The sequence below is a fragment of the Myotis lucifugus genome, unplaced genomic scaffold, assembly GCF_000147115.1.
Source record: "Myotis lucifugus unplaced genomic scaffold, Myoluc2.0 scaffold_49, whole genome shotgun sequence".
NCBI lineage: Eukaryota > Metazoa > Chordata > Mammalia > Chiroptera > Vespertilionidae > Myotis > Myotis lucifugus.
In genome coordinates this window covers 2,716,984-2,732,978 of record NW_005871097.1, presented here as the reverse complement: position 1 = coordinate 2,732,978, position 15,995 = coordinate 2,716,984, and the positions used below count along the sequence as shown (strand labels likewise).

Here is a 15,995-nt window from a genome sequence, read left to right as displayed (position 1 = left end):
ATCTGGGGTGTACGTTATCATTCATGCTCCCCATTTCTTGGCCATGTAGTAAGGACTGCTTCAACAGACCCTGACATTAAGCCTGGTGGGGCTGGAACAGCTATGGAGCAAGCCAATCCCAAGCTGGGGCCTACTGGGCTTTTAATTTTCCATACATGTACACATATGTACAGGAATCCAGCATGTGGACTGCAAGTAAGCTTGGGTAACAATCCACTGACAAGTATCAGTATCTATGAATAAATCACAGTGGCTTGGGCTGCAAATTTAGCTCCAGGAAATAGGGACTTAGACAAACAAGGAGAAAAGGCGTTCACTCAACTTTTTCCTGAAATGCCAGAGGAATAAAACAGGTCAGTAGTGAATACAAAATTATCTTTTGGCCAGTCTCCAAAGTGATTTGACCTATTTAGGAGTCATTGAGAATGAGCCAAAGGAAGTTCAGTGGCCTGCATCTTGATTTGTCAAGGGAGAGAGGGTATAGACCGCCAGATGCCCTGAGTCACTTATTATGGAGCATATGAGTGAATATGGCTGAAACTCATGAGAAGGATTCTGGGACTGTGACTTGGGCCAACTCCTGACACAATTTAGCTTGCAAATGATAACCCCAGCAAATGCATTGGTAACCAGGTGTGCTAGCTTAGTGGCCTTGGTCACTGAAAAGACCATATAGGATTCTGAAAGCCTTCCTACAGGTTAAACTCTTCTCCAAGACCCATCTGTAAAAGGTAAACTCAGATCAAGTCAGCAAAGGAGTGCAGACATTAAGACTTCAGTGGAGAGCAAAGCTACAAAAATACTGAGGCCAACTCCACTTCAGCCAAGCAGATTGGAGTTGGTAGTGGATGCTGTTGGTGCCCTGCTAGCTTTAATTTTTTTTCATTTATTGATTTGAGAGAGAGAGAGAGAGATACATTGATTTGTCATTCTACTTATTTATGCATTCATTGGTTGCTTCTTGTATGTGCCCTGACTGGGGATTGAACTTGAAACCTTGGCATATCAGGATGACACTCTAACCCAAGCATGTCAAACTTGAGGCCTGTGGGCTGCATGCGGCCAACAACAAATACTAATGAACGATGACTCATTTACTTCAGCCCTTTGTATTCAGCATGTCTCTATAGAAATAAACCTATGTTTCTATGAAAATGGAAGCTTTTGTTTTTTTGCAGCCCACATAAACTTAAACCTTGTTTATCTGGCCCGTGTAAGCCTTTGTGTTTGACATGCATGCTCTAACCAATTGAGGTATCCAGCCAGGCCAACTACTGCTAGCTTAATAGCTGTGTGATCTTAGGAAAGTTCCTCAAACTATCTTGGCCTCAGTGTCCTCATCTATAAACGAGGAATAACGAAACTTACTGCATAGTATTGTTGTAAAGATTACATAAGATTCTGTGTAGAAAGCACAGTCACTGGCACATCATTAATTTTTTACACATCAATGTAATTTGAAAACTGGTACCTATCACTATTATTGTTGTTGTTATAAACATGTCTATCTTCCCCCATAGGCTGTAAACTTCCCCTGGGCAAGAATAGTACCCAAGGCCTTCTGGTATCACCCAAATATCTTACCAGAATAGGGGCTTAGTACATGTTGATCGAGTGGATAAAAAGCATCTCACTGTGGAAAGGACTTCCTGCTTTCTCATACTGTAGATTTAGGAAACAGTAAGAAATAGACTAGGCCTGTGGGAACGTTTTTTCCCCCTAATTTAATCTACGAGAGTTGTGGTGGGTGGTGTGCTAAAGAAAAACAAGACTGAATAAGAATCTACTCCTCATACTCTCCCAGAAGTCTGCAGAAAGAAAATATATTCTATTTGTTTTAGGGTTTCCCACCCCCCTACCCTTTTTTGCATTCTCTGATAGATTTAGTGTGCCAGTAAGTCCTGCTGACCTCTTTTTGTTTTTTCTTTTCTGTCTTTTAATTCTCTTTTCCATTTTTCTCCATTGCTCACCTTGGTGTTTTTTGTTGTTGTTTTTTTCACCTTGGTTTTTGTCTTCTATGGGATTAGTGCTGCTGGCCTAGTGTCCACAGAAGAAACTCTGGAAGTCAAGAGGTATTGTGCATCTAGGGTCCCAGAACTTCCCATAGACCCTACAAAGAGCTAGCCAGCAGTTGCATCAAAACCACATGTCAGGTTTGTTGATCATCAAACTCCCTCCATTTTGTTTTCTCATCCCAGCCTTCCCTTTGGCCCTTCTGCAAAGGTGAAAGGAAAATTCACAGGATTCTGGGTCTTCTTTCTTCCCTGACATCTGGTTTGATTCTGGGCAACTAAATAGTGGCTTTGCCATGAACAACAAAAGCTAATTCACTATGGTTTTTAAACACCAAGTGCAAATATTTTTCCTTTTCAGCTTGGGGTCACTGGAAGGGAAAAAAACAGGACTGAGAAGGAGATTAACCTTTTAAAAACTCATACAACTTCCCATAGAAAATAAAACAATGGCATCATTTCCCCCCATTCATGAGAGTTGTTTTATGAGTGATTGAGGTAAGACTAGAGATCTGAAGAAGAGTTTTAGCTTGGTTATCTACTCAAAAGCCCACCATGATTGCTTTTAAGAGGCCACACAAATCCCAGTAAAGCACTGGGCCACCCTCTTTGCTTTCTCTCTCCCCTGTCTTCATCCCTGGCTGACTTTCCCTCTACCTTCTCTCCAGCCCTTTGATTTCCTCCCTCATGCAGGGCCCTGACCCTCTGCTAATGAGAGGGAAATGTTAGGCAGGAGCATTGCAATTTATAGTATTTAGGCAATGGCCATGCCATCCAATGATGCCATTAACAGATGCTTGGAAGGATGAAGATTCTGTCTGGGTCACTTCCCCAAGGTTCTAGCCAGTCTTTCTGTTGATTTGTGCTAGCTTAATGCATCCCAGAAACTCAGCACCATTCAGTTGCTCCTCAGAAATGAAGTCACCTACTCTGGCTCTTGCTCCACATGATTAAGGAGTAGAAACATCCAATGCAGGAAACTGATGCCATCTGCAGAGACCTGGCAACTCTCAGAAGAAAGCAAGTCCATCTACCTCACTATTAGCTATTTCAATGTTTTCTCTAGACAACAAAACAAAAGCTCTTTTCCAACTTTCCATTACTTTATCTTCCTTCTTTCTCTCTACCCATCCAGCTTTTGCATATGGATTCAGTTGCTGGGTTCAGGTGGGAGGTGAAGCATATGCCATGATGGCATATGCCTTGATGACATAAAGGCTATTAGAGCAAAACTGTAGAAGTCCCTAAATTCTCCCTTTCTTGCCAAGAGGATGATCTGGGTAGGCTTCAGGATGGCTGGTGCTTGTGAAGGAGCTTAAAGATTCTTGCCATGCACTATTACTGTTGTTATTGGCATCGCCAGAATCTGACATGTTGATACAGGTGGTATGTGTGTTGAGGGTAGATAATTATCAGAAATTGATCTTTAGCCTGCAAAGAAAAACTGAAGCTGTATCCCTTTGCATCCTTTCAGTGTGTGTGCAAACATATGCAGACCCGTTGAACAGCTCACCCTCGTACATACCTAAAATTACACAGCCAAGTGAACCAGCCCCAGTCTGGTGAGAAGAATGGGTGGCAATGTGGGATAGCCATGGGGTGATGGAATGGGATGTATTCCTTCTTGTTGCTGGACAACTGGCATAGGGGCTGGGCTGCTGTGGCTCCCTGGGTTTTAATATTTGTCCAGTTACCTACTCTGACATCGTGCTAATGATTTCCATAGCCACATGGCACTTGGCAGTGCTTTTTAAGCTGGTGGGGCCTGAGAGTCTGCATGTCTAACAAGGTCCCAGGTGATGCCTGACCCCTGGCCTATTGCACTTGGAGCAGCAAGGCTGTAAAAATGTACCACTGCATTCTAAACTCCTCCAGGGCTGGAAAAGAAAAGTACTAAGCTCCTCCTCTGGAGACAGGGTGTGTCTGAAGCTGCCCTGGAGTCCTGATTTGCCATTCAAGTGAACCCCAGAGGGATTAGCCGCTGGCCCAGCACTTGGGTGAGACCATCTGCCCCTCCATGGGGGAGTCCCGGAGGCAGCACAGATGTTGTGTGAAAATCTGCCACCATCCTTGCTGAAGGTTGCCCTCTCTCACCCTCCCGCCCCCCCCTGCTCTGCCTGCTGACTTAAGCAGATCAGCTTTCAGCTCTCTGGGACTCCAAAGAGGGCTTTGGATAAAAGAAAAGGCCTGTCCTTAAGAAGCAGAGCTGGAATCCAAGCATGCCTCTCGCCTGCTGCATGCCCAAGAATGCAGGTATTTGGGGTTTGCAGCATTTCCTGGCAAAACAGAGGGGGAGGGGAATTGGGGGGGGGTAAGCCAGACATAATGGAGAGGGGCATGAGCTGCAGTTGCTTCCTATTCTGTGGGTACTAAGTATGTTTTTTGAAAAATGTGAGCCCTTGCACAGGAACAGACATGAACAAGGGAGACTCTGCCTGAACCTCAGGGTTGACCTTGACAATTGGGGCCAGTGGCTACTAAGCTTTAAGGACTTTGGGGTCTTCATATGGGCTGGCCATGTTTGCAACTTTGCTCCTCCTGAAATGTTGGACTACTTAAGACAGAAAGGACAAGACTTTCTCCCTCCTCTTCTTCCACTCTGACATTTGGATGTCTTCCAAGAGGGTTCCAGGGTAGGATTCCCCAGGGCTGCTGGGAAGAGGCTGCAGTAGGCTCAGGCCTGCATCCTGCCTCCAATTGCACTGTGTCCCGCCAGCTTGTCCCTTTCTTCTCCCCCTCCCATCCCCCGCCCCACTCCTGTCTTCTTGGAATTCCTCAATATTCTACCCTTACCCTGAGAGTACACAGGGAGATTTCTTTATCTCTCTATGGCTCAAATCAGCCCTGAATCGGGAGTCCCTAGACCCAAATTTCCCAATATTTTGTTTCTGTTCCATCTTAAATAGTCTCAAGCCATTTGGTAGTATGTCTTGACTTCTTTAGTCCTTTAAACCTTCCTTCATGATATTCCTTTATTATGGAATGTTGGCCACACAATGGAATGCTGTTTGAAAAGTATTGAACTCTTTGTGGTATTCGTCCTGCATTGGGGTAGTCCTTCCATTTTAACTCAGACTCCTAAATGTCAGAGACAGTGCCTTTCTTATATTCTTTCTCCCCCCTCCTCCCCTAGTCATGAGGAACATTCATGGGTGAGCAGTGTGAGTGTTGTACATTTGCCTCCACTGTCTCTGTGGAGACTGATGCATGGCATGGCCATGCTCCAAGAGCCATATGTTAGCCTAACCACTCCCAATATGGTTGTGTGCAGCCCTGCTGCATGAAAGTGTTATTCTGCCCTGCCATCTCAGAATACACCCTCTGAGTTGCTTTTCCAGGTGTGGTGATGGGGAGGCACTGATTTGTGCATGCTTTGTTATCTAAAATCCTTTAGGAAGGGAATGAATCATGCTTGTGGACCAGGCAGCTTCTGGTGGGTACCCCTGAACCTCTGTCAGTTTCTTCAGGGCATTACAGTTTCCGAATTTGGGGTGAAGCTGTTCAAATCCAAATTCCAAGTATCATATATACTTATGATGAATAAGCATTATTTGATGTGCAGGCCACATTTCAGACTAATTAACTCAGAATCTCTGGGGATGAACCCAGGCATCAGTGCATTTTTAAAAAAGCTCCCAGGGTGGATTCAAATGTGCATCCAGGCTTGAAAATCACTGACTTAGGTAAGAAGTAAGAATTCCACTCCCACTCTAACCCCAACTTCCTCAGGGAACTGAGTGAGACAATTAAGGATGTAAGTCCACACATTTTCATAAGTTTCAGTGGATTCAGGGGAGAGTGTCCAACAGCCAGGAAGTATTCATAAGGCCAGAAGACTAAGTAATGGGATGGAGACCAAAGAAATGAGGCCCCTCCAGGTACCTTCCAGAAGGTTCCATTCTAAGCTCAAAGAGAAACATGGGAGAAGGCTGTGAGAATAGCTTGCCCAGTTTACCTCAGAGAGTTGGAGATCCAAGGCATGGGGGTGGCTGGCAGGCCAGGGAGGGATGGGGGAAGTTTGCAGGGCTACAGACAGAGGGCTCAAGCTTGTTGCAGCTGCTGGCACTTTATGAGTTTGGCCATCTTCTGGCATTAGTTCCAAAAGGTCATGGCACCCCCTGCCAACTCCGGACAGCACATAAGTGGAGAGACCAGGCCCTTAATGAAAGATGCCTCCAAGTAGGAGTTGGCAGATATTGCATTCAGCACAATAAAAGCTGAGGAGAAAATGACTGCTTTTTGCCTCAACACAAATTTTATTATACCAGATTTTATTATAAAATGTTATAGTTTTGGGTGTGTGTTTACTACATAAACAATGTAGTTACTCTGATCTTCACCATCTTTCAAACTGGAATCTTAAAGGGAGTTTTATTTATAAGATTTAAAGCTATTGAACAATAGTTTTATATGATTGCCTTATAAGCAAGGAATAATTCAGGGGAAAATAAAACTGTGCTTTCTTTCCTCCTTAACCCCTGCTCAATCTCCCCAACCTGGGGACAGGCACAGCCACATGTGCTGACAATGTTAGATCTTAAAGCTGATAGATTATAGCTGAGTAGACATCAAAGGGATAGTGTGGTCTTTAGGAAAAATGGAACATGGGACTCAAGCTTCAGGCTCCTGTTGCATCCAACCTACAAGGATGTCCTGGTGGCTTGTGCAGGAGTGAGAATCACTTAAGATTATCGGGCAAGCTCTCAGGGCCCAGACAGACCCTTAAGCCAGTCCTTAGTCAGGGGCCAGGGGGCCCAATAGCTACTGCCATTATTTATGTCCAGATGTCTGGACATTCGTATTTCCCAGAAAGAAAGAATTCATATTAGTATGAATGTCAGCTCAGGTCCCTTAGTTCATTCCTGGGAACTCCACATTCAGGGAGAGCAAAGTGTAGGCTGCCATCATCTTATGGCAATGTCTGTTTTGTCCATTTTATTGCTGTTTTCCATTTTTAACTTATCTGATTTTATATTCATTTACTTGAGATTTTAACTTTTTTTCTATTTCTTAATTTGAATGCTTAGTTTAAAAAATAAATATAAGACCCTGGCAGGTGGCAATCAGTTGTCTGAGTGTCCTCCCATGCACCAAAAGGTGTCAGTTCAATTCCAGGTCAGGGCACGTGCCTGGGTTGCAGGCTTGATCCCGGTAAGGGGTGTGCAGGAGGCAGTTGAATAATGTTTCTCTCACACATCAATTTTTCTCTCTCCCCCCTCCCTTTTTTTTCTCTCTCTCTCTCTTAAATAAATAAATAAATAAATAAGTAAGTAAGATAATTGAGAACTATAAATTTAACTCAGAATTAAATTTAGCCTTGGTAATTTGCATTGGTTTTATATGTTGGTTTATTATGGGTTTCATCCTCTAGGTAGGTTTTAAAGAGGCAGCATGGTATAGAGAAAATGGACTTTGGTATCTGTCAGATCTGGGTTTGAATTCTTACTCTACCACTTATCAGTTGTATGACTTTGGGAAAGTTCCGGGATTGCAACTTCCTAATTTCTCAAATGAAGATGATAATATCTTCCTTGTGTAGTCTTTAAATTAGGAAGAAATGAAAGAATGCCAGTACAAGACTTAGTATAGCGCACCTAGTAGCTGCTCAATCTATAGTAGCTATGGATGATAATCATATTTAAAATAATATGCCTTTGGCACAGGCAAAAGCTTTGTGGCTGTGAAGCTGCTCTCCATTTGCATGGCTTAGGCAGAAGGCCAGGACAGTGGGTGTCCTTTCTGGATCAACCCACTTATATTAATGTCCTCCAGAGGCACTGGCAGATGGGACATGAAAATACCAACATTGTGCCTAGGGGAAGGCATGCAGCCAAATGTTACACTGGATTGAGCATGCTGAAGTGAGCCAGGAAAAACTCGGCACAGCACACAAAATCTTGCCATTGAGAAATTCCTCCCAAGTTTCTTAGTCCCTGTCTCTTGTGGAATGGAATATTTGAGTTGCTCTGTCCCAGATCTGGCCCCTTTCTTGGCTGCTCAACTGAGTCGCTTCTCATTCTGTAGGGAACTGAGCAGTGGGGGAGATAAACTTTTTGAAGTCACATCTTGGTGCTGGGCTTTGTGTATGAAACATGACAAAGACACAGTTCTGCCCTTGAGGACTTCCGAGTCAGGAGGATACTGACCCATGAGCACCGGAAAGCTAGATACCTCAGGGCCCATCTGCAGGAAGGAGGGGCCAACTCTCCCTCATGGGGTGGCTCAGCTAGTCAACTGGGACCATTGGAGGAGGTGATTTTTGAACCAACTCTGTTATGGTATATAGGTTAAGGCATATCAAGTTTTAGGTGTGTTATTGTTTGTGGGGATTTTTTGGTTTTGTCTTATTTTTTAGAATACAATATAATGAGCTCACTCTGATGATTTTCAAAACTAAAGAAAAAAAGTTCCTGGTCTCTAAAACCAAGGGAAACATATAGCCAAAATTTGGCAGAAAATTACAGCCTATTTGCTTTGGGTTGATTCTTGCCTTCTCACAGTCTGGGGGGTGGGGAGGTAGAGGAGATGGTAAGATTAGGAAAGGGTAAGACTGCAGGAAGTTATCAGCAATTATAATCTGCTGTCCACATTCTCTCTATCCTGCACAAGCCCTCTGTATGTAAATTCAGGTGGAAGTTACTTGACTGTTCAAGGAAGAATCTTCTAGTCTTCTCTGAAGCCTACCCATGCCAAATGTCAAACTCCAATAAAGGTAAAAATACAAATGTTTCCTCAACTTTGAATAACTGAGGCCTCCCAGGAATGTTATCTTTACTCCTTTCTTGCCCTACCCTACAATGAAGCAAAGAGGAAATTTTTATTATTCTTCAAGATAGAATACTCACTCTTCGCTAACTGCCTTGTTTTACTGTTATGCTTGCCATAGATGGCATTTGGCTATTAACAACTAGGATCCCTCTTCCATCTAAATTTTCATCCCTGGAAACCTTCACCAGCAAGTTGGAGCTGGATGATTAATTTGAAAATAACAATGTGCTTGAGAACAGGCCAGAAGCACACATCAACAACCACAGAGCCCTTAGCTTAAATGAGTGATAAATTACTCATCCCAACCAACATAGACCTACAGTTCCTGCTCTGAATACCAGGAGTGATGACAGGTGCCACGAGTTTTTAGTACTTTCCATGCCTACCTTGGAAAGCAAGGAAAACGGCCGCCTGAGAAAATTAAGATAATTGTATACCGAGTGCTTTTCCTTGGAAAGAAGTTGATTTGTGGCTTCTCTTGATTAATTGGCCTTTTATTTTTCACCTTCTGCCCCTCTCCTATTGTCATTTACTTGCTTTTTTTTTACACCAAAGACATCATGGGTAAAAAGAGGAGATTTTATTTTGAAGAACAATGATCACATTAACAAGGTGACAGCAGATAAGCTAAAAGTCACTCCATTTTCTGCCGGGGGAAAAATGTTCTTTGCCACCAAATTGCATTCTGCTTCTCTTTGTCTACTCTCCTTTTACAGGAGGGTGACAGGCCTAGCCACTGATGGACTCAGAAGAAATAACTGGGAGATAAGATATACCTTTGATTTATGTAAGAAAGGAAACTTTTGAGTTGGATGATAAAAAAAATGAGTTCCTTTCCTGTTCCACAACATTCTTGTGGATGTAGCTCTCTGTAGGACAGTGACATTTCTCAGCCCTTGGTCTAAGTATCCAGCAGAAAATAACTATGAAATCCAAAACTTGGTAAAAGGCAAAAATCCAATTCAGTACAATTTAATAGATGTCTAGGCCTGGATCAGATTCTGTAGGTACAGAATATCCCTACATCCTATCCTATATTTGGGGCAAAACCTTTAAGGTATTAAAGCCACATCCAGAGACACAGCCAGTACTCCGTGAAAGAGCAACCAAACCAAACTGGTGTATGGCTATGTCTCCAAGTGTGTCTACTAAAAAAACACACACAACAACAACAACAACAAAACCCCACAAAAAACGCACTACAGGCTTCAAAATGATCAAATAAAGAGTGAATGGGGGATGAAGGAGGTGAAGAGGGAAAGGGAAAGTTACCCAAGGAGGTGAAATTTGAGCTAGACTTTGATGGACTGGTAGGAATTTATTAGCCAGGAGAAATATTCTGAGGTTAAACCTCTCTAAGCTGCTGTTTCTTCTGCAAAATCTCATAGGTTTGTCGTGATGTGATGAAAATAAAGTGCATAGCACAGTTCTTGGCATATGATGAAGCTGAATATTTACTGTTATTATTATCATTATCACTGTCATTGCCAACATCATCACATCATCACATCATCATCATCCTCATCATCAGGATTTGGTGTTGGAAGTGTGTGAGCAAAATCTTCAGGGTCTTTCATGGGTTAATGGTACTATCAGTCACAGGTAATTAAAACCTCTGTCCCTCTAAGCTTACTCTACTTTTTCTGAGGTTGACCTTCATCTTTCATGTCCTGGCATACTTTGGTCAATATCAGTTCACCTCTGGCAAATGAAAGCGGACTGAACCAAGTATCAAAAGATGTTTTTAACCTTACTCCATTTCCCAATATAACATTTTATACACTTGTTTATAATTTCAGTAGTGGGTGGCTATTTGAGTGAAGGTGTAAATATAAAACCAGTAGCTTGTGTTAGCATTTCTCTTGGGTCTTTGTTTTCAACGTCTTATTTTAGCAACTTCAAAAAATATTCACTCAGGGTATGTTTTTTCTTCCAACCTGTTTATCCTTCACTGGTTTCATTCATGTTACAAAGGAAAGGAGGTTCTGGAAAGAAGCAGAGAGAGGTTAATGGGGGAAAAAGAAGACTTATGTAATACTTTAAACAATAAAGAATTAAAACATGCTGTTACAGAATAGAATTATAGAGATATTAGCAATAAAAATTCATTGTTAAAATATATTTTAAAAAAGAAACAATGAAACATTTCTTCTAAACTTTGAGAGTTAAAATAAAAAGCTAAGTACTTTTGCATCATACATAATCAATATAATGTGTTTGAGAAGGGCTTGTCCATTTGGCATTGGGGGCTGAGGAGATTTGGGCCCTGTGGTTAGGGAAAAACCAGGATGTTAACATTGAAAGTCATTTAATGACCCCTTATTATGTGCTCAGCAGGACTAGCTAATTGCTCTGTCATAGTTGATACTGCACAATTATTATGCTCATTCAGTAGACGAAGAAAATCAGGCTTAGAGTATTTATGTAACTTGCCTAAGATTACAGCTCGGATATTGCAGAGCCAGGACTTGGATCCAATTCTGTCTGATTCCCAAACCCGGGCTTTTTACCACCAGGTTATTTTGCCTGCAAGGGTTTGAAAAAAAATGACCCCAAACTAAACATGTGGGTGGCATTTTTATGTTATACAGGTTTAAAAGATTTGCATTGGCCTATGCTACAATCTCAGGTTAGGTCACCCAAAGTAGAAGGAAACTCAGTTTTGATTTGAAGGAACAAAAACCAATCCACAGAGATGGCCCCCACCAAAATATGACACTGTGAGCTAAGAAGAAAGACAAGGGAGAGAATCAATAGTGTCCTTTGGCTTGACAAAACAGAGAGGGGTAGGCAAGGCCTTTTACTTTCTCTTTCAATTCCTATAATGATTTTACTTTTTGCTAATTAACTTGACTGCCTGTGACTGATATATTTATTACCCAGCATTGTTTATCAATGACATATTGTTTAAATGTTCATTTCCTAGAAAAGGGTTATAAATGTCTTCTGGGATCATAAAAGGTGATGGTTTACAAGTGCTGGAGGTTGTGGCAGGTTAAGAAGTTACAATGCAGAATTTCCCACACCTTTGCTTGAATGTGTTGGCAGTTCAGAGTGCAGAGATAGTGTTTTTCAGTGGTGACAAAAAGGATATTTTGTCTTCTAATTTCTTAACTTCACATCCTGGTGTAGGTGTTTGCAGGGATAATACTTCATCTTACTCAAAGTTTCAGAGCAAAGTAACAAGTAGCAGATATGATTACAGCTTTTCCTGGAGTCACAAAAACCAATTTTTAAATGTTTCCCTTCTATACTTGGTCCTCCTCATACCACCATCTGCTTTCCAAAATTTCCCAAAGCCAGGTGCTCTGGATCGTTACCAAGCTGCCCTGGGCCAACAGCACCACCTGTTGGCTACAACAGAAAATTCTTGGACTCAACATCCTTCCGTGTCCTCTGAGATGATAATGCACATGTCTCTGAAATTCCCTGCACTAGCTGGGTAATTTCAGTCATGCAAAATTGCTTACATTTGTTCATCACACCAAGCTCTCTCACACACCTCCAGATCTATGTATACTGTTTTCTTTCTACAATCTTTTATGACCTGTTTCCTCTGGCCAACTCCTAGTCAGTTTGGAAGCTTTGGCTTAAGTATCACCTTCCTTGGGAAATCTTTCCTGAAATTGCCCAGGATGATTTAGCCATCTCCCTTTCCATAGCCTATATGTTGTGCATGCCTATATTTCAGTGGTTCTTCTAAGAGCAGAGGATGGATTAGTACTCCTAAGGGAATCTGAACCAAATGGTAGAGACAGAGTGGGGTAGAGTTGGGTATGGCCCCAAACAGCCTTCCATAGATCTTAAGATTTCTTTTTAATCATATGTGTCATCATAAAATTCCTATAAAATTAACACTATTGTGTACATTACTTAACATAAAATAATATCCCCCAACAATTACTGAGTACAATTAGTGGTCCATATCTATCCTGTGGCTTCCTGAACCCCCAGGCACAACACACTGTATCTCAGAAGTAGGCGTAAGTCCCTCTGAAGACCATGTATAGTATAGTGTCTTTCTAGTCTGTGATTCAAGGGGCTAGGGACTAGGGACTAGGTCTACTATAATATTTCCTAGTGAAATTCAGATACTAAAAAATAATATTTTTGGAAGAATGAGTGAATTTTTCCAGTAATATTGGGCATAATAAAGAACCAGTGTTATTAATCCTCTAGTTGTAGATCCCAATGTCTTCATCAGCCCGCTACTCTTTCTCTACTTTTTCTTGTATTTCATTCGGAACTAGCATTTAAGATTAATTTTTAAAACCATTTTTCTTGAGTTATATTAACGTTTATTCACTACCACTCTTATGCATTGCAAATGCACATTTCCCTGGCAATATTGTGGAGGAATTAAACCTTAATGGGCAAACCTGGAATTCTAAATGCCATTTGTAACTTTTTTCCATGGGAAAATGTGGCCTGAATTAAAAAGAAAAACTTACAAATGAACTTTGGAATATTCTCTGGCTGGTGACAGACTTTATCAAACTCCCACATCCTACAGCTTCAGTTTATATGGGTTACTGTCCACAACCTGAAGTAGGGGGAAGGAAGACTAAAGCTACAGACACGAGTAACATCTCAGAATCACTGGAATGGGCAGGAGAACCTCAGATTGGTCCTTCCCTCAGGTCTCTCAGGGTTCTGTGGGCATTATCATCAGGCTAGCTTTCTCAGGAAGCCAGAAAAATTCATTCTTACAAATGCTACTGACATTTGCATCTCTATGATTCTAAAACTGTTCCCTCTCTGAGACAAATGAACACCTGAGTCATCTGTTATCTCTCCATTTAAAAAAATCAAATTTATTAAGAAATATTTATGATTAAAAGAGCTCCCTAGGTGCAAAGTAACTTTTAAAATTATAAAGTTATTCTTTGTAAACTTCCCACTGCTTTCCCTTTCTTCTTTTTGAAATTAATTACTTGAAACCAAAACCCTTCAAGAACAGGGCAAACTATGCCTTAATTCTTCTCCATGTGGTAAAACATAGATAAAGGACTTCTGGCAAGAAGGGCAGATTTTTCTACCTGGCTTCTCTAGTGTAGTACATTATAGGAACCATTGATTCTCCCCATGTAGTCATTTCTCTTTCTGTTATTCAATTTGACCCTATCCTATATAATGAGGTGATATGCAAATTGACCATCACTCCAACACACAAGATGGCCTCCCCCATGTGGTCAAAGATGGCCGCCCCCATGTGGACACATGATGGCCAGCAGGAGAGGGCAGCTAGGGGTTACCGGGCCAGCAAGTGAGGGCAATTAGGGCTGACCAGGCCTGCAGGGGAGGACAGTTAGGGGTGACCAGGCCTGCAGGGGAGGGCAGTTAGGGGTGACCGGGCCAGCAAGAGAGGGCAGTTGGGGGCAACCAGTCTGGCAAGGGAGGGCAGTTAGGGGTGACTGGGCCAGCAAAGGCAGGCAATTGGGGGCAATCAAGCCAGCAGGGGAGGGCAGTTGGGGGCAACCAGGCTGGTAGGGGAGGGCAGTTAAGGGCAATTGGGCCGGCAGGGGAAGGCAGTTGTGGGTGATTGGGCCAGCAGGGGAGCAGTTAGGCATCGATCAGGCTGGCAGGGGAGTGGTTAGGGGGTGATCAGGCTGGCAGGCAGAAGCGGTTAGGGGCAATATGCAAGCAGGAAGGTGAGTGGTTGGGAGCCAGCAGTCCTGGATTGTGAGAAGGATGTTTGACTGCACGTTTAGGCCTGATCCCAGTGGGCAGTCAGACATTCCTTGAAGGGTCCCAGATTGGAGAGGGTGCAGGCTGGGCTGAGGGACACACCCCCATGCATGAATTTCATGCACCGGGCCTCTAGTCCTATATAATAAAAGCCTAATATGCAAATCGTCCCCTCGGGCGGTCCTTTGACCACAAGTTCACCTGGGAGACTGGGAGTTTGACCGCTTGCTATGATGTGTGCTGACCACCAGGGGGTGGCACAGAACATGGCAGGCATTGGTGATGCGGCACTGGCAGTGGGTGGCAGTGGAGGTGCTGCTGGCCTGTTGGGCCCAATGGTCCCTGACGAGAGTGGGACTGTGGCAGGATGGTGGAGCAGGTGAGCAGGTGGTGCCAGGCCAAGGCGGGTGTGAACAGGGTCCTGATGGCCCTACCGATCACCCCACAGATGGCGACCAGTGGTGGCAGCAGGGGGCAGGGCCGCTGCCTGGCTCCCAGGTACTGAGGGAGATGGGCGGGGCAGGGGGGGACCCGGCCCGATTGATCACCCCTGCAGGTGGGACGGTCGAGCAGGTGAAGGGGCGGCGCCAGGCCAAGGCGGGGTGCCAGGCGGGACTGGGGGCTGAGAGGCTGGGGGCATGAGCTGGGGCCCGATCTCCACAGGCCATCCCGAGGGACCCCACCCGTGCACAAATTCTTGCACTGGGCCTCTAGTCCTTAAATGAAAAACCACCTCCCTTCCCAATTGGCACATAATACTATTTTTATGTCGACTCTGATCTGAAAATTTCATTTTTGATTCTACCTAGAAAGCAACTGATGGAGATCCCAGCCTAGAGCCTAAATCCAGTGTCCTGGCCACATTCTTAGACTGGGAAAGCTGTTGAGAAACAAGTTCAGAGCCTGAATTGGAAATAAGGGCAAACAATGGTATAGAGAAGGTTTTTCTTTAACTTATAAAGTTTCTCAGTAAAACAACCCCTTTTCTGGAATGTAATTAGTATGTGTTTAACCACAAATGTAGAAAAATTGCTTAGGATTGACCAACATATTTTCTCAGAACTACAAAGAAGGTTTCATTCTTTCTCTCTCTCCTTTATATGCTCCTTATAAAACCTTGCCAGAGTCAACTAAAAGGGAACCCATTTCATTACATATACTTTTCCCCAAGAAGTAAAATGAACTAAATTAATTCATTCACTTTCCACTATAAATACCAAATGAAAAGGCCATAGATATATAGATGTAAATACTGCCACTATAATTATTTTTTTGTGTTTGTATAACTAGAGGGCATTGAGAGAAAGAAAAATAAATTATTTAAAGTTCAAAGGTTCCAAGATTTACTAAGAAAATAAGAAAAGAAAAAAAAAGCCCAAGCATCCACATGCTAAGATAGCCAAAGAATCTGCTACTATGTTTACTCACCAGCATTTTCTTCAAAAGAAATGGCTTTTGTCAAAATTGGTGGGAACTCCAAATGCAGAACATTTTTTCCTATTAAATAAAGTTAGCAATGTTGTAATT

At 42.8% G+C, this 15,995-nt stretch overlaps 1 protein-coding gene across 2 annotated transcripts in view; it reads left to right on the top strand.

The window, feature by feature from the left end:
• The first annotated feature begins 3,954 nt into the window (after window positions 1-3,954).
• NHS (NHS actin remodeling regulator) overlaps window positions 3,955-15,995 on the top strand; it is a 98,107-nt gene continuing 86,066 nt past the window's right edge. For both annotated transcript variants that reach the window (XM_006088560.2, XM_006088559.1), the window contains exon 1: window positions 3,955-4,265. In XM_006088560.2, coding sequence (XP_006088622.1) covers window positions 4,232-4,265 — 34 coding nt within the window. In that variant the 5' untranslated portion in view covers window positions 3,955-4,231. The remainder of the gene's footprint in view (window positions 4,266-15,995) is intronic.